This window comes from Saimiri boliviensis, chromosome X (genome assembly GCF_048565385.1).
Source record: "Saimiri boliviensis isolate mSaiBol1 chromosome X, mSaiBol1.pri, whole genome shotgun sequence".
NCBI classification, from domain to species: Eukaryota; Metazoa; Chordata; class Mammalia; order Primates; family Cebidae; genus Saimiri; species Saimiri boliviensis.
The window spans coordinates 48,264,360-48,285,773 of NC_133470.1; the positions used below are offsets into that span (position 1 = coordinate 48,264,360).

General features: G+C 50.8%; 1 protein-coding gene across 7 annotated transcripts in view; it reads left to right on the forward strand.

Moving 5' to 3' along the window:
* FAM156B (family with sequence similarity 156 member B) overlaps window positions 1-19,576 on the forward strand; it is a 50,465-nt gene extending 30,889 nt beyond the window's left edge. For 2 of the 7 annotated variants that reach the window (XM_039475549.2, XM_074391470.1), the window contains 2 exons: window positions 13,081-14,992; window positions 15,236-19,576. In XM_039475549.2, the coding sequence (XP_039331483.1) occupies window positions 13,198-14,028 (831 nt within the window). In that variant the 5' untranslated portion in view covers window positions 13,081-13,197 and the 3' untranslated portion in view covers window positions 14,029-14,992; window positions 15,236-19,576. The other 5 variants (XM_074391466.1, XM_074391467.1, XM_074391468.1 and 2 more) reach the window with 5 other exon arrangements.
* Window positions 19,577-21,414: the final 1,838 nt, after the last annotated feature.

Genomic DNA, 21,414 nt, shown 5'->3' on the forward strand with positions numbered 1-21,414 from the left:
GCAGCTTCTCTCCCCTTTTATAGGCTTACAACGATAAAGGAGGAACTGAGGCGGAACTATGCCATTGTTCATTTGCTGGATGTCCAACCTTACAATTTTTTTGGCTTTATTGATTTGCTAATTTATATTAAGTGTGAGTGGGGGACCAGCAACGGAGGGGGCTTACAGAGACAAGACAAAAGCAACAAGCTGTTTGTTGGCAGAGGTGTTTCCAGGAGGGAACCTGGTCTGTAGAGATGTTGGGGTGTGACCCAGTGCCAGGCTCCAGCGGGCAGAGATAGCATTCATTTGCAGCTCTTTCAAAGTTAACAGATAGCAGAGACGCTGGGAACTAAAGAGAGAGTCATTTTCCAAGCTCTTTGGTATTTTATTTTTTTGGTTGGCCCACTGGGGGAATTTTCATGAATCCCCATCATATGCTATTGAGTAAAAATAACAAAGCCACTAAGTGTGCCTTTTGATCCATGTCCTCCCTAGGTAAAGTAGAATTTGCTCTCCTTCACTTGACAGCTGAAGGTAAGGAGGAATCAGGCAGAGGGGGATGGAGCAAGTACAGGCCAGACAGAGGGAAGTGGGGGTGTGAGGTGGTGGACATGAGAGGGAGAGCGAGAGAGTGAGCACACACGCTAGAGAGAGAGTGCAAGTGTTGGCCGACTGATGAACACAGAGAGGTCTAGAATGTGGAATACTGAGGGTGGGTGCAGCAGGAGGTGTCGTCTGCTAGAGGATGCATTTGGGGATAGCCAAGGCCTGATGGCTGTAATCCAGGAGGCTGGAATTTATCCTAAGAGCAGCAGGCAGCCCTAGTAGAATTTGAAAAGGTTTGACATGACCAAATCAGCAGTTAAGAAAGGTGCCTCGCGCACTGGGACGGACAATGCATGGTAAGGGGTCAAGACTGGCAGCAAGAGGATGAGCTATGAATTGGTGGTCATCAAGGAGGGAGATGAGGGTGACCGGACTGGGGAACTTCCTGTGGTGATGGAGAACAGTGTGTGTCAAGATCTCACTTAGAAGGACGTGGGAGGTCGAGCCGAGCGAGGTGGCTCAGGCCTGTAATCCCAGCACTTTGGGAGGCTGAGGCAGGCAGATCATGAGGTCAGGGGTTCGAGACCAGCCTGACCAACCTGGAGAAACCACATCTCTAGGAAAAAAAAAAAAAAAGTAAAAGGAGAAAGACGTGGGAGGTCAAACTGGCCAGGCCCGGTCACTGTGGGGGTGGTGGGGGTGGTGAGAGAGAGGTAGCAATCAAGGATGGCTTTCAAGATCTCTGGCGCAAGCTGCTGGGTAGAAGGTGGTGACTGTCACTTAGGCAGCACAGGAGGAGGGGCAGGCGTGCCAAGAGTGCAAGTTGGTGGGTTCACTTTGGGACATGCTGAGTAGTACTTGCTATGAGACTCAACGCCATATGACTTGAATGACTTTGCGGAACTGACCTAACCTCTTCGTGCCTCACCTGTAAAATATTACTTTTTGAAAACTATGGCCAGGCGCGGTGGCTCATGCCTGTAATCCCAGCACTTTGGGAGGCCGAGGCGGGTGGATCACGAGGTCAAGAGATCGAGACCATCCCACTCAACATGGTGAAACCCCGTCTCTACTAAAAATACAAAAAATTAGCTGGGCATGGTGGCGCGTGCCTGTAATCCCAGCTACTGAGGAGGCTGAGGCAGGAGAATTGCCTGAACCCAGGAGGCGGAGGTTGCGGTGAGCCGAGATCGCGCCATTGCACTCCAGCATGGGTAACAAGAGCGAAACTCCATCTCAAAAAAGAAAAAAGAAAAAGAAAAACTATAAACTGCTGTTCACGGCAGCTTCTTCGAGGGTTAAAAAGAAAGGTACTATTCATGTATCTGCTAGGAAAGACATTGTTGCATGTCACTTGATTCCTGGTATGACACTTGATTCCTGAAATACTCCACGGTAAAGAAATCTCTGCACTTTCATGTTATGGGAAATCACTAACCACAAAGGACCAATATTCTCCCTGGGACTTAGATAAGGGTTGCTGACTGTCCACTCTGTGCCATCACTCCCAGATGGCAGACCCCACCACTCCTTGTTTTTTGTCTCAGGAATTATTCACTTAAATGGGAAATCTGTCCTCCTGAAAGTAGCTAGGCATACACAGAAACATTCCTTGTTCAGCTGGCTGAGACTTCCGCTGACTACAAAAAAAAACCCTGCCCCATAAATCTCCCCACTAAAACCAGTCTACTCCTTCCTAAGGAAATAAAAGACACGGCCCTTCACCCCTCACCCCAGTTACACTGCGACTTCCACTTCTGGGGCGCGCTCCCTATGGCAGTAGTCTGACTGAATAATTTGAATAGCTTGGATTGTTTGGTTTCTGTCTTTACCAGAGTGCATGGATCGCTCGCGCAAAAAAAAAACAAAAAACAGTAACCAAAATGAAACAGCAGGTGTCTGTTCTCAGGGGCGCGCCCTAGCTCAAAACTCTCAGCCAATGACAGAAGGGGGCCGGACTCCTCCCATCCCGCCAGCCCAGTTCCACGTCCCCCGCCTGTGAAGTCACATCCGCTGCCTGGTGTCTCTTCCCGTGACCTCCGGAAGGACTCGCCCCGTCCACGATCCACGCTTCAGTGAGGATCGCTCTGGGAACGCCGCGAGGCTTCACGCCTTATACCCTTGCAGCGCAGCCGGGCGGCGTGGGTTATAAGAAGCCACTGAGGCGCTCTAAAACAGACACCCACACACTTCCTCTCTCGGCTGCCAGACGGCCCGCCGCAGCCAATCAAAACTACAGTTTCTGAGCCGCCTCGCATGCCTGTGACGTCAACGAGAATGAGCCGCCGCTCCTTTCCGCGCTGTGGCGCCTCTATCCTGCCAGAGGGCGACTCCTCTCGGTGGTCTTAACCCATCAATTCTGAGCGGGCCGCGCTGCGTTTCCAAGGCCAAGGAAAGGAGGCGCCGCGCTGGTGCCTGGACGGCGGGAACCGGCTCCGGAGCGAGAACGCGCGTGAGAGAGCCCGAGAGAGACAGAGCGAGCGAGCGCGCGGGAGAAATTGAGAGCGAGTGGGGGGGGCGGGTGGGAGAGAGACATCCATAGAGACAGAGCGAAAGGCCGAGATCTAGGCTGCCCCTAGCACAGGCCGGCGTGTCTTGGGACTCGAATCCCTGGGTTGGGCCGACCGAGGAGCGGGGCTTTCGGAGGAAGCGGGTGGTTTTCGCCGCCGCCCTTAGCTCCTCACTGTAGGAATGCAGTCTAGGGGTGGCGTTGTTCTCTTTCCCTGCTTGGGGGGTGGCCTTTTTCAGCGGAGAAAGAGGATGCCGAGACTTCCCGCGGGCGTTTGTAGCCGGCGGGACTACACTTGGGCTGTAATCATTGTTCAACAGGTTTAGAAATCACCGTGTTCTTGGCATCATCTCCTTCCCCACCTCCTCTCCCGCCGCACAGCAGGAAACACCGCGACTGGAGGGTTTTCAAGGAAGACTGCGTTGCCCCTTTTGAAGCAAACCGTCCTGCAAACCCTTTCTAGGACGTGCGACAGAGGGAGGGTCGTGATGTGACATATGAGATGTGCGTTTGATGGGCACTGTGATTCCTGCATTCCCGCGCAGTGAATGGCCCAGGCCATTTGTGTCCAGTAGCCGCACAAGCGGTAGGGTGTTAGGTTTAGAGAAGGAGGGCCTCTCCGCCCTCCACCTTGCTGGAGTACAGGCCACCATGGGCGGTAGCCCTCTGTGCCATCAGAAATGTGGTGCTCTGAGTAGTCATGGATTTCCAGCTGCATCTCCAATGCCATTTCCCTCTACTGACATATCCCCGTTGGGTGCGTTGGATTTGTGCGTGGGTGTGAGGGTGGTTTGGTGTGTTTGCTTGGAAAAAAAAAAAAAAAAAAGCGAATGGCCTTGCTTGGTTGGGCTTATCAGGGCACTAGCAATGGAGAGAGAAAGGACTTCTATATTCTTAGGAGCAGAATTTCAACAACTCCCTGTCAAAGGGGCAGTGTGTCTTACCTGGAACGCTTTGGCATTTAATAAAATGTCCTGTGAACGCTTTTCATGGGGAAGCACTGTTTTTACTGTTTCTGGTTGGACAGTGGTTACATTTGAAATCATAGTTCAGAATTCGTGAAATACCTAATGGCAGTAATCCATTTCCTTTCCTTAGTGTGTAGTTGGAAGATGAATTGCAGATAAGTGTTCAGTTCCGGGCTGGGCAATCGTGCCTGGCACTGGAAATTTAGGTTCTTTAATGGAAAGGCCTGATGTGCTAAAAAAAAACCCCAAAAAACAAAAAACAAAAAACTATATGCTATTTAGCCTCTTAGGAGAATGTGAAGGTCAGGGGAGCCGCAGGTAAGTATATGTCAGTGAATGCGAATTAAAACAGGTGCCAATATAAAGTGAGATTGGTGTCACAAATAGTGGAGTGACTTCTGTATTTCAGCAGACCTCAGTGAGAAATGGTCACCACCACTGCCTAGATGTGTGACCTTCAGTGCTACTCAGAAGTTACTCTCTGATCCTGTTACCTCATCTGCAACTGGGGCAGATCATATATATCATACCACACCCTGGGAGAAGCTGTTCCTACCACCTGGGCTATGGTGGTTTGACGTCCTCTGTGTCAGAAGCCCCCGTGACTCATGCTTGCCACGGTTGTCTTTTTGTTTTGTTCTGTTTTGGGGGGCATGGTCTCACTCTATCACCCAGGCTGGACTGCACTGGCTTCAACCTCCTGGGTTGAAATGATCGTCCCACCTGAGCCTCCTCACTAGCTGGGACCACAGGTGTACAGCCTTGTGCCTGGCTAATTTTTTAAAATTTTGTTGAGATGGTGGTCTCGCCCTGTTGCTCAGGCTGGTCTCAAATTCCTGGGCCCAAGCAATTCTCCCCCCTCAGCCTCCCAAAGTGCTTGGATTTAGAGGTGTGAACCACCATTCCTGGCTGCTTGGACAACATTTTGTTTCTGACTGAGACTTGTCCTTGGGATGGGTCTGCATTGGGCAGTTCACTGAAGGCACCGCTGAATGGAGTGGGCTGTCAGTAAATACCTGGAGGAATGTGACCTGGCCAGTGAGGTTGTTTTCTTTTATAGGTGAAGGTGTAGCAGTCACTCGACCTGCACCCACAGCATCGACCCTGTGAACCCAGCGACCTGACTGCCTTGGTCGAGTCTAGGTAAGCTCCTTCCTCACCAGAGGAGACTTGCTCCTTGTCTTCCTCTTGCGGCTCTAGCCACTGGTCTTGGTCCCTCAGAATGTGGCCCTCCCTGGACTCCCAGTTGTACTCCTGCTGCTTTTCTGTGTACTCACCTGCTGGGAGACCCCGACGCCAGCACTGTGCCTCACTGCTATCTTCATTTTCTTCTTTCTCTCTTAAAAGTAGGCATTGCTGGCTTCACTGACCACCTGTTCTTTTGTTACAAAGCTGCTAAGAATTACAACTCCTCCACTCCAGACCCAGCAGGACAGAGATAATCTGTGTAGGCATCCAAAATATAGAACGTCAGTGAGCCGTGTGTAGGACAGACTCTTTCCTCAATCTGTGTGGCATGGTATGGCTAAGAGTCAGACTCTTTCCCCTGGCATGGCACGAGACTAGGAGCACAGTTTTTAGCACCCAGAGACCTTGCACAGATCTTAGTCATTTTGCTGTAGGATTCTGGAACTTCCAGTAAAAGGTCCATGTAGCCAGGCGCGGTGGCTCATGCCTGTAATCCCAGCACTTTCCGAGGCGGGTAGATCACAACAGCAGCAATTTCAGACCAGCCTGATCAACATGGTGAAACCCCGTCTCTACTAAAAATACAAAAATTAGCCAGGCATGATGGCGGCACCTGTAATCCCAGCTACTCATGAGGCTGAGGCAGGAGAATTGCTTGAACCCGGGAGGTGAGGGCTGCAGTGAGCTGATGTCGGGTCACTGCACTCCAGCCTGGGTGACAGAGCAAGACTTGGTCTCAAAAAAAAAAAAAAAAAGTCCGTGTTTCATTGGGATTATTAAATGAAATCTGTGTCTTTAAGTGGAAATAAATACATTTTATAAGGGGATCTCATGTCATGTTTGGAACATTGAAAAAAGCATCACATAGGACTGGCTCAATTTGTAAAAGAAACACAAAGCTCTTCCTGGCGCTCATCTCCAGGATGTAGTCTGGATTCACTTGCTTAGCTGTTCTCTTTCTCGAAGGCACAGGAGAAATGAAGCAAACAAGAGTGGGTGGTGCGAGAGGTGTGAGAGGTGCAGTATTTTCAGCATAAGAACAGAACTGGCCGGTAGAAAATGAGAGTAAGGAGTCGCAGCGTTGTACCCGATCCCCGGGCAGCTGTGGACACGCGGTTCAGCCCCCAGGACTCTGCTGTCTGAACTCATCCCTTGGGATGACTTTCTCACTTAGGCGTCAGGGGAGGCTGAACACCCAGAGAGGCAATGCCACCAAGGGTGTGTAAAGTTACTTGAGCTCTCCATGCAAGAATTTCTGCCTTTGCAACATGTAAAAATATGGATTCTGTAGAGTTGACTTGACATACTCAGTGAGATGTTTATGACGGGCCCCGTATTCTCCTTGTTTCCTTTGGTAGATATTTGTGAATGTGGATGTCCACTGGGCTCAAGGCTCTGTGGTGGCTGAACAAGACAGAGTCCCTGGCCTCTGTCAGCTCCAGGGCTAGGGGGTTGACAGACAACTATGTGTTGACAGCTGAGTGGGACTGGAGCCAGGACAGGGAAATACAGGGTGTTTTAGGAGCTTGGAGAAGGCTTCCGGGGGGAAGTGCTATCTCAGCTGAGTCCTGCAGGGTGAATGAGACGTGAAAGTCTTGCTAGGGGCCATGGCATTCCCGAACTACTATAGGCACCCACCACTACGCCTGGATCATTTTTATTTTTAATAGAGATGGGGTTACACCGTGTTGGCCAGCCTGGTCTCGAACTGGTAACCTCACGCGATCCACCCACCTCGGCCTCCCAAAGTGCTGGGATTATAGGCATGAGCCACCATGCCCAGCCTCATGATAAATGTTAATCACGTCCACAAATCCCTTCCCAGCAACATTTAGAGTAGCGTTTGACCAAAGGGGGCCAGTCACCAGGCCTGGCCGAGTTGACCGATAAAACCATCACAGTGAGGGATCAATTCCCAGATAAAACTATCACAGTGAGGGAACAGTTCCCAGATAAAACCATCACAGTGAGAGTCGGTTCCCAGAGACATCACCTTTCATGCTGCGGGTCTGACGGCTGAACTGTCTGGGTTCCTTGTCTCCAGTAGTCCCTCCTTCTCTTCAGTAGGTGCGTGAGCTGAGGCAGGAAACTTGAGGCTGTGGTGTTTTATGCAGAGATTTTTTTATACGAGATCTTTTCCCGGGGAGCAACTGCCTGTTGAAGGAGTGACGTTGGTGAGATGATGAAGGAAGGGAAGTCACATGTATTGCTGCAGCTGCTCCCCTCCGTACACACAGGGGACTTCTCTAGACCTCGTTGCCCTTACTGCCTCTGTCAGGGATCATGAGCGACTCCATGGGTGTGGTTTGAGAATCTCTGGATGAACCTACACATAGGACTGTAAAATGTTTCATTTCACAAAATTGATGGAGGGAGAAAGAGAAAAAAGCAGTGACTATGCAGCCTGATTGTCAGCTGACGTCTCCAGAATCTTCGTATTTCTTTTTTTCCTTTGAGGAAGCGTCTTGCCCTGTTGCCCGGGCTGGAGTGCGGTAGTGTAATCTCAGCTCACTACAGCCTCCGCCTCCTGGGTTCAAATGATTCTCCTGCTTCAGCCTCTCTAGTGGCTGGAACGACAAGTGCCCGCCACCACACCCAGGTGATTTTTTTGTATTTTCAGTAGAGCTGGGGTTTTGCCATGTTGGCCGGGCTGGTCTCTAACTCCTGATCTCAGGTGATCAGCCCGCCTCGGCCTCCCAAAGGGTGGGATTACAGGTATGAACCACCACGCCCAGCCCTCATTTCTTTCTATAAAGGTGGTGTTGGCTGGGCACAGTGGCTCATGCCGGGAATCCCAACAATTGAGGAGGCTGAAGCCTGAGGATCACTTTGAGCTCAGGAGTTCGAGACCAGCCTAGGCAACATGGCAAAACCCCATCTCTATAAAAAACAAAAAAGTTAGCCGGGCGTGGTGGTTCTCACCTGTAGCGTAAGCTGCCCAGGAGGCTGAGGCTGGAGGGACAACGGAGCCCAGGAAACGGAGGTTGCAGTGAGCTGAGATTCTGCCACTGCACTCCAGACTGGGCAACAGAGCAAGACCCTGCCTCAACAAAAAAAGAGGGGGGAAAGGGTTGTGAGGACGTTTTTCTCTCTGAGAATTAGCTTCTACATGTAGAAATAGATCCTGAGAGAATCCTTGTGACACCTGAAAATTGGCTGGGTGGTAATTGGGTAAAGATAGTTTTCCCGCTGGGCGTGGTGGCTCACACCTGTAATCCCAGCACTTTGGGAGGCCAAGGTGGGTGGATCACGAGGTCAAGGGATCGAGACCATCCTGGGCAACATGGTGAAACTCCATCTCTACTAAAAATACAAAAATTAGCCGGGTATGGTGGTGGGCACCTGTAATCCCAGCTACTCGGGAGGCTGACAGGAGAATCGCTTGAACCCGGGAGGCAGAGGTTGCAGTGAGCCGAGATTGCGCCGCTGCACTCCAGCCTGATGACAGAGTGAGATTCCATCTCCCCCCCCGCCCAAAAAAAAGGCCAGGTGTGGCGGCTTATACCTGTAATCCCAGTACTTACTTTGGGAGGCTGAGGCAGGCGGATCACCTGAGGTCGGGAGTTTGAGACCAGTCTAACCAACATGGAGAAACCCCACCTCTACTTAAAATACAAAATTAGCTGGGCATGGTGGTTCATGCCTATAATCCCAGCTACTCGGGAGCCTGAGGCAGGAGAATCGCTTGAACCCGGGAGGCAGAGGTTGTTGTGAGCCGAGATGGCACTATTGCACTCCAGCCTGGGCAACAAGGGCAAAACCCTGTTTCAAAAAAAAAAAAAAACAAATCATTTTCCACACGTTTCACACATAAGTGTCTGTGTAAGATGGTGGTGGTGGCCCAAAGAATGTCGGAACTAACTCATAGGGAAGATAGATTTCAATTTCTGAAAGATTAACTCTTTCTGGTGTGTGTGTGTGTGTGTGTGTGTGTGTGTGTGTGTCTTCAGTACATATTCAAACTGTTTCTGATTTGGTTCTTTCCTACCCCTATGTGTGCTGGTAGCCACGATTTGGTGAACAAACATTCAGAGGACCAGTATCCTCTCAAGAAAATGAGTGAATTCTTGGCTTCCGAGTTTGTCAAAAGAATAGAGCCTGGGAGGCTGGTCTAAAGTTTCCGTTTAGCATTTAATGTCAATTTTTGGTTGCATTCATCTAAGATGTATTTATCAAAAGAATACAGAGAGAATACAGAGAGATACCCTTATTGCAAAATATGCCGTTGGGTTTTTTTACTTAGCCTACAGCAGGATTGACTTCTTTCCCTCAGCAGTACAGTTCTGTGAGCTTTACCACAGGCTTACGTTCTTGTCACCCCATCACCACAGTCAGGATGCAGAACAGTCCCATCACTCCAGGACACTCCCTGGAACTGCCCCATTGCGGTTACCCCTCCCTCACCCCTCATCCCTGGTGAAAAGTGATCTGTTTCCTTCCCTCTAGTTTTGTCTTGGGGAGAGTGTCATGTCAGTGACACCATATGGTTTGTGGCCTTGTGAGGTGGGCTTCCTTCTTTTGGCCTGATGAACGTGTCGAGTGAGTGTTGGATGCTTCTGTCCTAGGCTGAAAAAGCAGTTTCACTGTGTGGAAGATGACAGGTGTTCAGCCAGCCTTCCACCAAAGGATGTTTTCCTCTCTCCAGTTTGGGGCAGTTTTGCATCGAGTTGCTTTTACCATTCCGTGCGGGCTTTTTTGTGAACCTGAGTTTTTGTATTTCTCTAGGGTAGATCTCCAGGAGTGGGATGGCTGGATCCTATGGTAAACATCTGTTTCACTTACAGGAAACTGCCACGGTGCTTCTCCAAGTTGCTCTGCTATTTCGCCCTCCCAGCTGCAAAGTATGAGAATTCCAGTCGCCCAGCATGTTCTCCTCGCTTGGCGTTGCCAGTACTCACGGGGTTAAAGTGATGTTAAATACGGTTTCATGTGCTCCCGTTCAAGTCTTTCCCCCATTTTCTGGTTGGGGCGTTGATTTTCTTATTGTGGAGTTTTGATAATGTGCCATGTATTTTGGATGTGCGATCTCAGTCAGGTCAATGATTCTCAAACATTTCCTCCCAGGAGTGCAACTTTGATTTTCTTTCTCGGAACACACTAGCTCTCACACAGCCAAGGTTTTATTTTATTGTCTTTGATGGATTGATTGATTGATTTTGAGACAGGGTCTCGCTCTGTAGCCCAGACTGGAGGGCAGTGGCTCGGTCTCGGCTCACTTCAACCTCTGCCTACCGGGTTCAAGTGTTTGGCCTGCCTCAGCATCCGCAGTAGCTGGGGACTAAACGCATGTGCCCCCGCACCAGCTAATTTTTAGGTATTTTGGTACAGACAGGGTTTCACCATGTTGGCCAGTCTGGTCTCGAACACCTGCACTCAAGTGACCCAGCCACCTCAGCCTCCCGCAGTGTTGGGATTATAGGCAGGAGCCACCGCGCCCGGCCGGACCCAGAGTTTTAAATTTTGCCAGACTTCTATTCATCCATCCTTCCCTTCCATGGATCGTGCATCTCATGTCATGTCCTAGCCTCCCCTCACAAAGATGTCCTCCTACGGTTTCTTCCAAAAGTCTTAGTATTGAACTTTGCCGTGTAGGTCTCTGAAGCATTTTTCCTTAACTGCACTTAAAGGTTGAGGTTGAGGCGCATCTCCTCGCATGAGGATACGGCGCCTCGTGTATCGTAAGGCTTGTCCTTTCTCCATTGGATTCCCTCTCACATCCGTGTCAAAACTCATTGGCCACATCTCTGTGGATGGATTCATGGACTCTGCTTTCTTCCATGGATCTACATGTCTACCCCTGTAATCCAGCAATCTCCATTATTACAGCTTTAGAGCAAATGTGAAAATCCAATAACGCGATCTCTCTAAATCCCTTCTGCTCTTTGAAGCATCGGCTATTCCACGTGAATTGTCGAATCTGCTTGTTTCTATATGTAAATGTCCCTCATGGATTCTGACTGGCAGGCACTGCATTCATTCTATACATCAAGTTGAGGACAGTTGACATTTTCCCTTCTTGGGTCTTTAAATCTGGGAACACATTGTTTCTCTCCATTTAACTAAATCTTCTTTGATCTCTTCATTACCGTTTTAATAGTTTTCGGCACACAGACCCATTCCATGTATTTAAGCTCTGTACGTAACCGTCTCACTGTGTTTGTAGCTTTTGTAAACAGTATTCTTTCTTAAATTTAGGCTTCCAGTTACTCATAGGATTGTTTTCCATGTGTTGACTTTCTCTCCCATGTCCGCTGCTAAGCTCTCATTAACGAGCACTAAGCTCTTACTGGCTCTGAGAGTCTGGGGGAGATACATGGGTTGTTCCATGTGACGATCACATGACCTACGAAAAGGCGTACTTTGGTTTCTTGCTGTCTCCGGTGCGTGCCGTGACTCTTCTGGCATCATAGCACTGACTAGGCCTCCAGCGTGATGTTGAATAGACGTCCCTGCCCGGTTCACATCCTCAGGCAGAAAGCATGCAGTCTTGGACCATTGAGTGGCTGGTTAGTTGTAGGTTTGACTGTTTACGGCCTTTTTGTGGGGGAGGAAGTTGTCTTGTGTCCCTAGGGTGCTAGTTTTTATATCACCAGTGGACTTTGAATCTAGTCAGATGGCTTTTCTGCATCGCTTGATGTGATCCCGTCATTTTTGTTCTTCATCTGATCTCTCAATCTGTGGATCACATTGATGGATTTTCAGGTGTGGGAAGAACAGTCCTCACATTCCCGCTGTAAAACCCCGTTGATCGTGGCTCATTCTGCTTCTCACCTATTGCTCCATTCAAACTGCTAGGTTTTTGTTGAATACTTTGGTGCCTGTGTTAGGAAAGAATATTGGTCTGTCATTTTCTTGGTATCCCTGCGGTGCTGGCCTCATAAAATCAGTGGGACGCATTCCCTCTGCTTTGTTTCCTAGAAGAAGTTGTGTAAGTTGGTGATATTTCTCCATTTAATGTTTGTTAGAATTTGCCAGAGAAACTATCTTGGCCCAGAGATGTCTTTGCAAATGTGTTTACCTGTGAATTCAGTTTATTTAAAAGATCCAGGACCGTGCACACGGTTCAGTGTTTGAAATCCATCCTCTGTGAGTTTCAGTAGCTTGTGGTTTTCGAGTCTCTGACCTGTGGAATGTGAAGCTGTAGAGTCACGTGTATTCTTACGATGTTGACCATTTTATGTTTTCTGTGTCTGCAGTGAAATCTCTTCTCGCGTTCCTGATATTGGTAACTTGTCTCTTTGCCCTCTTTTTCCCCAGTCAGTCCTGCCACGGGTTTATCACTTCAAAGAACCAGCTTTTGGATTAATTGAATTCGTGTATGTTTGAAGTCTCCTGGGGGTTTTTGCTTCTGTTGCTTAGCAAAATAAATTCTTATCTACAGTAGGAATTCGGAGACGATTCCCACAGGTATGAGCAGCCTTTTTGACTGGAAGCAAACCCAGTGGTCAGGAAGACGAACATGCAAAAGGGTGCGTCCCCCAAAAGGGTGCAAACGCTTGCAATTGAGTAAAAGTCTCCCTTGTGAATGGATGAAAATGAACGCTCATGGGGAGAGCACCTGTGAGTCACGCACTGATTATTCTTCCGATGATGCTTGGGAAGGGGTTGGAAAATGTCAGCGGGGAATCAACATCACCGAACGGCGTCGCATCCTTTTGCACCCCGGGTCACGTGGATGCATTAATTGGTATCATTTCTCAGTCCTTTATTAGATGGCACTAGTATTCTCAGCCGCTGAGATGTATGATCTCACGTCATCCTCAGAAGAAGCCTAGGAGGGGGTGTCTGTATAATCCCCATTTGACGCACAGGAAGTGGAGGGAGAGCGAGCTTGAGTCAGATGAATAATCATGTGTTTTCTTGTTGTCTTGTCACCTTGCGTTGCAGTCTGGGTTCTGCCTGCACACATTCCTCGCTACCTTCTTGGTGTCTGAGAACCTCCAGCTTCACCACCCTTTCTAGACCCAGGGGCCTGGTGGAGCTTCCAGCTGGGACCAGACCTCCATGGATCCACTCCAGAAACAGAATCCAGCATCGCCTTCTAAATCTTTCCCGATGACAGCTGCAGAGACTTCCCGGGAAGGCCCAGCGCCCTCGCAGCCTTCGTACTCGGAGCAGCTGATGATGGGCCTCAGTAACCTGAGCCGCGGTCCTGGCCTCATTAACCTGAGCCCCGGTCCTGGCCTCAGTAACCTGAGCCCCGGTCGTGGCCTCAGTAACCTGAGCCCCGGTCTTGGCCTCAGTAACCTGAGCCCCGGTCCTGGCCTCAGTAACCTGAGCCCCGGTCCTGGCCTCAGTAACCTGAGCCTGGGCCCTGGCCCCAGCAACCTGAGCCCCGGCCCTGGCCCCAGCCACTCTGCGCCTCTCCCCGAGGGGCTGCTCCAGCAGCGGTACAGAGAGGAGAAGACGCTGGAAGAGCAGCGGTGGGAGAGGCTGGAGTTCCTTCAGAGGAAGAAAGCATTCCTGAGGCACGTGAGGAGGAGACACCGCGATCACATGGCCCCCTATGCTGTTGGGAGGGAAGCCAGAATCTCCCCGTTAGGTGACAGAGGACAGAATCGATTCCGATGTGAATGTCGATACTGCCAGAGCCACAGGCCGAATCTTTCTGGGATCCCTGGGGAGAGGAACAGGGCCCCACTTCCTTCCTCCTGGGAGACGCTGGTGCAGGGCCTCAGTGGCTTGACCCTCAACCTAGGTACCAACCAGCCCGGGCCTCTGCCTGAAGCGGCGCTCCAACCGCAGGAGGCAGAGGAGAAGCGCCAGCGAGAGAGGCAGCAGGAGAGCAAGATAATGTTTCAGAGGCTGCTCAAGCAGTGGTTAGAGGAGAACTGAGACGCGCACCCACCTGGGATGGAGACCCGAAGGGACTCAGACGGAGCCCGCGTGTTGGCAGCGGCCGGGCGTGGGACCGTTTTGGGGACGAAACAGCAAGCTGCGGTCGGATGAGTGCCAGGACCCGTTTACGGGAACACGCGGGAATCCTCCCAGCATGACGCTTGACCGACCGCAGGAAGGTCCTCATCTTTGGTGCCTGCCATTCTCGGATGGCCGCGAGGCATCCTGTGGCAAGGGACGCTGCGTACCAGCGGTCCCCGCCGCGTCTAACCTGCCTCCCGTGATGCATGTTGTCGCCCTCCCACCCTGGATCTCCGTCTCTCTTCCCTTCCTGCTGACCGTAAGAGATCACATGTCAGTGTAGTGTGAATGCCTTGTCGCCGTCCTATATGCTTTTGCACCACTGAGTTGACTGCCTCCGAGAAGCAGCACTAGGCCTGCTGAAATGCAGTGCGCTGCCCTGAGATCCAGTTTCAAGAACGGGCAGCTAAACACAGTGTGGGAAAGGGATGTGCAATGAGAACTTGCTGGTCCGCCGCTGTACTGTTTGCGTAAACTTTTATGTATGTGGTAAGCTACGTGTATATAAATGTCACCCTGCCCCTGACAGTCGAGCAGTATTCTCCCTTGCAGGAATTTCTGATGGGGTTCCTCATCACCAATACCAAATAAATATATGTAGGAATGGAAAATAGGTGTAGAATTCAGGTTTGTTCCTCCGTATTGATTTTTCTCGTCAGATCTGAGCTGGCTCCCTTGAAATCTCCCAGCAGCGGATCCGGGTTTATTGAGGGAAGCTCTACGCTGTGGAGACTGGGAACGGGGGAGGGAGGGCACCAGAGAACACAGCCCAGTCACTGGATGCAGCGAGACCAGCAGCCAGAGCAGCCAGGCAGCACCACGGCTTCGAAGAGAGGCTTCCTGCCCACAGGAGACGTGGAAGCAGAGTCCGCCGCCCACGGTGAGAGCCCTGCGAAGTTGCTGCTGGTGCTGGTGCCCCCGGCCTGGGGGATGCGGGGCTGGCCATTGCTTGCGGTGTGGTGGGCTCGGGTGGGTGAGCCTGAGCAGCAGTTCGCACCTGCTTCGTGAGAACCAGAGCGTCCTTGGGTTCTTCCAGAATCTTCCTGGGATTATTTAGACATCGGTGTCTTTTGATTGCGGGAGGAACCAACGACTAAATCTACCTTTCTTTTAACCTCTGCAGAATCCTGAGGTGTGAACCCAGCCAGTACCCGCATGACTCCTCTGAACTGAAAGCAAACTCCGCTTTGTGCCAGTCCGTTTTTAGGTATGCCCCAGAGCTGTCTCGCTGCGAAAGTCTGTGTGCCTACTGCTAACAGAAGTGGCTTGAAAACAAGTAAGTGTCTTAGATTCTGACGCTGGGATCTCGTGAGAGAGCTTGACAGTTGAAGTGACCCAGCTCCAGGGAGAAGGTAAAAAAGCAAACAAACAAACAAAAAAAGCAGGGCTTTTCCTTCTTGAAACACAAAGGCCTAAATGCAGACCAGTGAATTGGAGAGGGTTTCAAAGGGGCTCGAGGCATTGCCCTTTGGCTGATGTTTCCTAGGCTTCTGACAGTGTTTTCCCCACTTGCACATATTAGCTACCTTCCTCCACTCCCACAGACCCATCCTCTAGCAACATTTTCAGTTCCGCTGTATGAATTTGGAAAGCAGAACACCAGAGAAGTCAGGGAACCAGCCCATGGCACCGGCAGAACTAGCACACGAACCTAGGCAGGCTGGGATCGGAGGTGGCCCCCTTCAGCAGTTCACCTCTGCGAAGGCTGTGGCTGAATTGCCTGGAGCAGGGCTTTTGGTGGTCACTTCGTAGCCGGTAGTACCAAGTCTTGGCGAGACCCGTTGCCGAATCCTCCGCGCGGTGCCGTGGGACAGGTACGGTCATCCCCACCTTGCGGAGAGTTTGTGGAGGTCCTAAAGTGGTGGCCGGGGATGCATGCCTCTGTCTGACTCCCCAGCCACCGAAATGCTGTCTTGCAGACCACCTCAGTCAGCCCAGCAGGCACACCAGGTCCGTGATGCCAGTGACAGCATTTCAGCAATCATCAGGGTTTCCATTTCCTCACCCTGCCTCTGTCCCTTGCAGGCTTCGTCGACTGTCACGCTGGGGAGGTCAGGAGGAGGAGTCGCAGAGGTGGCCCTGCTCTGGGGGATGGATTGATTGATCAGGGAGAGAGATCAGACCCCGTCTCAGTCTCTGTCCTTCCGCTATATCATGAAATACCACAGGCTGGGTGCTCCGTATTAGCCGTGGTGTGTTTATCCCCACCAAGAGTCAGGTTGAAGTTTAACGCCCGGTGCTGCAGTGTTGGGAGGTGGGTCCTAGAGGAAGGTGTTTGGGTCATGGTGAGGATCCCTCATGAAGGACTCGGTGTCCTGTGATGCCCTCCTTCTGGGCTGAGTTCTTGCTCTCACGGGTATGGATTAGTTCGCAGGAGAGCGGGTTGTTCACAGGAGCCTGGCCTCCCCGGATTCTCTCTCCCTTGCTCCTTCCCATGTCACCTCATTGCACACGCCGGCTCCCCCTCCACTTGCCACCATGAGTCGAAGCAGCCCGAGGCCCTCCCCAGATGCAGTTGCCCAAGACTGAATGTTTCGGCCACGTTCAGAATTGTCAGCCAGATAAACCGATTTTTTATCTTGTTAAAAGATGTATTTATTTTAATTCTTTTAGACACAGGGTCGTACTCTGTTGCCCAGAAGAGAGCCCAGTGGCACGATCATGGCTCAGTGCAGCCTTGAGTTCCTGGCTCAAGCGATCCTCCCACCAGAGCCTCCCAAGTAGCTCAAGCCTGTGCCGCCATGCCAGGCGAAGTTTTAAGTTTTTTGTAGAGACAGCGTCTGGCTATGTTGCCCACGCTGATCTCCAACTTCCGGCCTCAAGGGATCCCCCCGCCTCGGCCTCCCGGAGTGCGGGGAGCCACCGGCATGAGCCACCGTGCCTGGCCTCCAATTTTCTTTAGAAACTACCCAGTCTCAGATATTCTGTTAAAACAAAGCAAAATGGACCAAGAAAGCAGGCAATTTGTGATGGAAACAAATTTATTTCTCACGACCCTGGATGCTGATTGTCCAAAACAAAAGTCCCAAGATCTGGTATCTGGCAAGAGTCTTCATCCATCATGAATATGCCTGCAAAAATCCCCAGCAAAATATTAGCAAACCCCAATCCACTTCCTCACAGGGCAAAAGGTGGAAGGGCAAGCCGGGAAGGATGTTATGTCCTCGCATAGCAGAAGAGGAAAAGAGAGAACAAACCACTGCCGCAAGTTCCTTTCATTCTCTCACGAGGGCTCTGCCGTGATGGCCTGAACGCCTGCCGTCATTCCACACCTCCCAACACTGCTGCAGTGGGGATTAATTTCACTGTGAGTTTTGGAGGGAACACAAACGTTGAAACCCTAGCAGATACACATCGTTGTGTGAGAGAACAGGTGGCTGATCCTGTGCGGTCCCGGTCCCGGGAGATGAAAGGAGTGAGAAGGATCTGAGTTGGAAAAAGCAGACATCGGGGGCTTGCTCGGGGAGCTCACAGATGCACAGTGCCACAGGGTCTTGGGTCTCCACGAACAGGCATGGAAAATGGGTGAGTAGAGGAAACTGAGGCACCCTGCACACGCGCCACGTCCTCACCTCCAGGTCTTTATCCCTATACCTGTGTTTGGGGGACGGAGGGGACGTGGGGGTCGTGTCTGCGACACCATCCTATCCCAAGTTACAGACTAGGGTGTGCAGTCCTGTGACGTCCACAGACGTCCAGTATGCGAAATTCTACAGCAGAGGCCGAACCCAAACCAAAGGCACCGGCAGGTGAGAAAGGATCGGGACAGAGAAAGGTGCAAATGCAATGATCACGTGGGACATCTGAGTAGACCTGGGGAGGGTAAGGAAGTAGAAAGACTACATTAAACATCTTCCCACTAGGGACAGTCTAGGCTCCGCTGCCTCGGTAGTGAAGTCTGTCCGACATTTACAAAACACGTGATACCAACTCTTCACAGATTCTTTCAGAATATAGAGGAGAGGGGAACATTTCCCAACTCATCCTCTGAAAATTTTATTACTCTGCTCCTAAACCCAGACAGAGGCTGGGGCGGTGGCTCACGACTGTAATCCCAGCACTTTGGGAGTCCGAGGTGGGTGGATCACCGGAGGTCAGGAGTTCTTGACCGGCCTGGCTAACCATGGTGAAACCCTGACTCTACTAAAAATAGGAAAATTAGCCAGGTGTGCTGGTGGGCACCTGTATTCCCAGCTACTCAGGCGGCTGAGGCAGGAGAATCGCTTGAACCTGGGAGGTGGAGGTTGCAGCGAGTCCAGATCGCACCTCTGCACTCCAGCCTGGGATGACACAGTGAGACTTGTGTGTCTCAAAAACATAATAATAAAGCAAGACGCAGACAGCAATAATAATAATAAAGCAAGACAGAGAGAGCAGAAGGATACCTTAAACCAACATCCATCATGAATATGCCTGCAAAAATCCCCAGTAAAATAGTAGCAAACCCCAATCCAATCATACATACAGTGGGCTATGCAACATGACCAAGTGTCGTTTATTCTAGGAATGCAGGACTGGCTTAACATTCAAATTTCAGTTAAGGTAATCCACCCTGCTAATTATAATAGAGAACAGGAACTAGATCATCATCATCACAGACAGAGAAAAGCATTTGACGGTATCCGAGGCCCATTCGTGATAAAACCATGCCTACACACAGACATGGGCTCCAATGTTCGCTGCAGCGTTTTTCGGGAAGGCCCCAGAGTGGAAACAAGCCAAATGTCTAGCAGTGGGTAAAAGGATAAAGAAGTGGTATATCCATATAGCAGAATGTTACTGAGCCGTGATGAGGAACACACTGCTGATGCATGTGGCAGCGTGTTTGAGCCTCTTAACACGTTATGCTAATTGACAGATGTCAGACACAAAAGACCACTTATTGCACGAGTCAGGTTACAGGAAATGCCCAGAGAGGCAGCTCTACAGAGAGAGAAAGTAGCTTACTGGTTGCCTGGGCAGGCCTGGCGGTAAACTAACGGGGATTGACTGCTGCTAGTGGGTCCCAGAGACCTTTCTGGGGTGATGGAAGTATTCTGAAACTGGATGGTGGTGAGGGCTACAAAACTGTCAATTTACTAAAACTCACTGCATTGTTCCCTTTACATACGTGAAGTTTGTGGCAAACAAATTATACCTTAGTTAAGAAACTAGTACAGGCTGGGCGTGGTGGCTCACACCTGTGATCCCAGCACCTTGGGAGGCCGAGGCGGGCGGATCACCTGAGGGCGGGAGTTGGAGACCAGCCTGACCAACAGGGAGAAACCCTGTCTCTACGAAAACTACAAAATTAGCCGGGCGTGGTGGCGCATGCCTGTAATCCCAGCTACTCAGGAGGCTGAGACAGGAGAATCTCTTGAACTCAGGAGGCGGAGGTTGCCGTGAGGCTAGATCACACCATTGCACTCCAGTCTGGGCAACAAGCAAAATTCTGTCTCAAAAAAAAAAAAAAAAAAAAAAAGAAGTACTGCAAATGTGACCGTAAGTCATTGAGGAAAGGGTATGCAGTTGTTTTATTTATTTATTTATTTATTTATTTATTTATTTTTAACAACAGTAAGCAATATCCCCTCTCTTTCCCTCTTCTGCGTCCCGCGTACATGTCCCGCCTGGTCGCCTGCCTCCTCCACGTGCACTTGATGCTCCAGCCAGATAGACTGTGCACACCTGGGCAGAAGGAGTGCTGGTGAGTGCACGTGTCTACGTGTGTGTCTGTGTGCGGTGTGCGCGCGTTCCTGCGCAGGCACTCTGTGGGTGCATGCTCTAGTGACTGTACATCCCCTGTCTGTGGGCAGGCTCCCGTAATCCATGCTGCCTCCTGGATTCCACGGCCGGTTTTTCTGTTTGCCAATCTCAGGGACCTGGCTTCGGTTTCCGTGGTAACCAACCTCAGCCCTGAGCTTCAACCTCTGAGCACAGGAAGACATCCAGAGTGGGGAGGGGTGGTGTCTCACCCACAGGGCCCCTGCCAGAGCTGAGCCGCCCCACCCCCGATGGGACGCGTGGCAGCACGGTTACCAAGACAACAGAACCTCTCCACCCCTTTCCACCTTCATGGCTCTTCTCCCTCTCCTGGGCCTGCAGAATATCAGGTCGGAAAGGGGATGCTGTGGCATAAGCACTCTCCTAAGTCCTTGAAATTGCTCTAGATGTGGCTATAGAATAAATCCGTCAAAAGATGCTCTTGAAAAGGAAGGCAGCCGCGTGCGGTGGCTCACTCCTGTAATCCCAGCGCTTTGGGAGGCCAAGGCGGGCCGGTCACGAGGTCAGGAGTTCGAGACCATCCTGGCAAACATCGTGAACCCCTGTCTCTACTAAAAATACAAAAAAAATTAGCCGGGCATGTTGACACACATCTAATCCCAGTTACTCTGGAGGCTGAGGCAGGGGAATCACTTGAACCCGGGAGGCGGAGGTTGCAGTGAGCCAAGATCGCACCACTGCACTCCATCCTGGTGACAGAGCAAGATTCTGTCTTTAAAAAAAAAAAGAGGCTGGGCGCGGTGGCTCACGCCTGTAATCCCAGCACTTAGGGAGGCCCAGGCGGGTGGATCACGAGGTCAAGAGATCGAGACCATCCTGGTCAACATGGTGAAACCCCGTCTCTACTAAAAATACAAAAAATTAGCTGGGCATGATGGCGCGTGCCTGTAATCCCAACTACTCAGGAGGCTGAGGCAGGAGAATTGCCTGAACCCAGGAGGCGGAGGTTGTAGTGAGCCGAGATCGCGCCATTGCACTCCGGCCTGGGTGACAAGAGCGAAATTTTGCCTCAAAAAAAAAAAAAAAAAAAAAAAAAAAAAAAGGGCAACCCACAGATTTTTTTTTTTTTTTCCAATTCATTAACTACAAGCAAGGCTGTGAAGTCCAAGGTTATATTTTAAAAAGAGGCCAGGAGAAGGGGAGTGTGTGCTTATGTGTCTCAACGTCAGCTGTGTGTCAGGTCTCTCGTAGAGCATTTGCCCAAGAGCAGATGCCGGGCCCTATCCCCCGAGAGTCTGGCTTAGTATGTCTGGAATGGGGCCCCGGCGTGAGTATCATCTTACAGCTCCTCTTATGAAAGCCAAGGTGGCAGCTGCAGAAAGGGAACCGTCCTCACAGGGAGAAAAGCATACTGAAAGGTCCCGCGTCAAAGGACAAGCAGGACGTCATTGTTCCCCGATATGCTGGTGGTTTCTAGGGCTAATAGATTTCCCAGGCTAAGGAAAGATAGAAAACATTCACAGAAGCGTGAGTACATGTTTTGCAGCTGACACTGTGATCGCTTTCCTCCTTATTCCTGAAATCAAAATGTTGACGGGA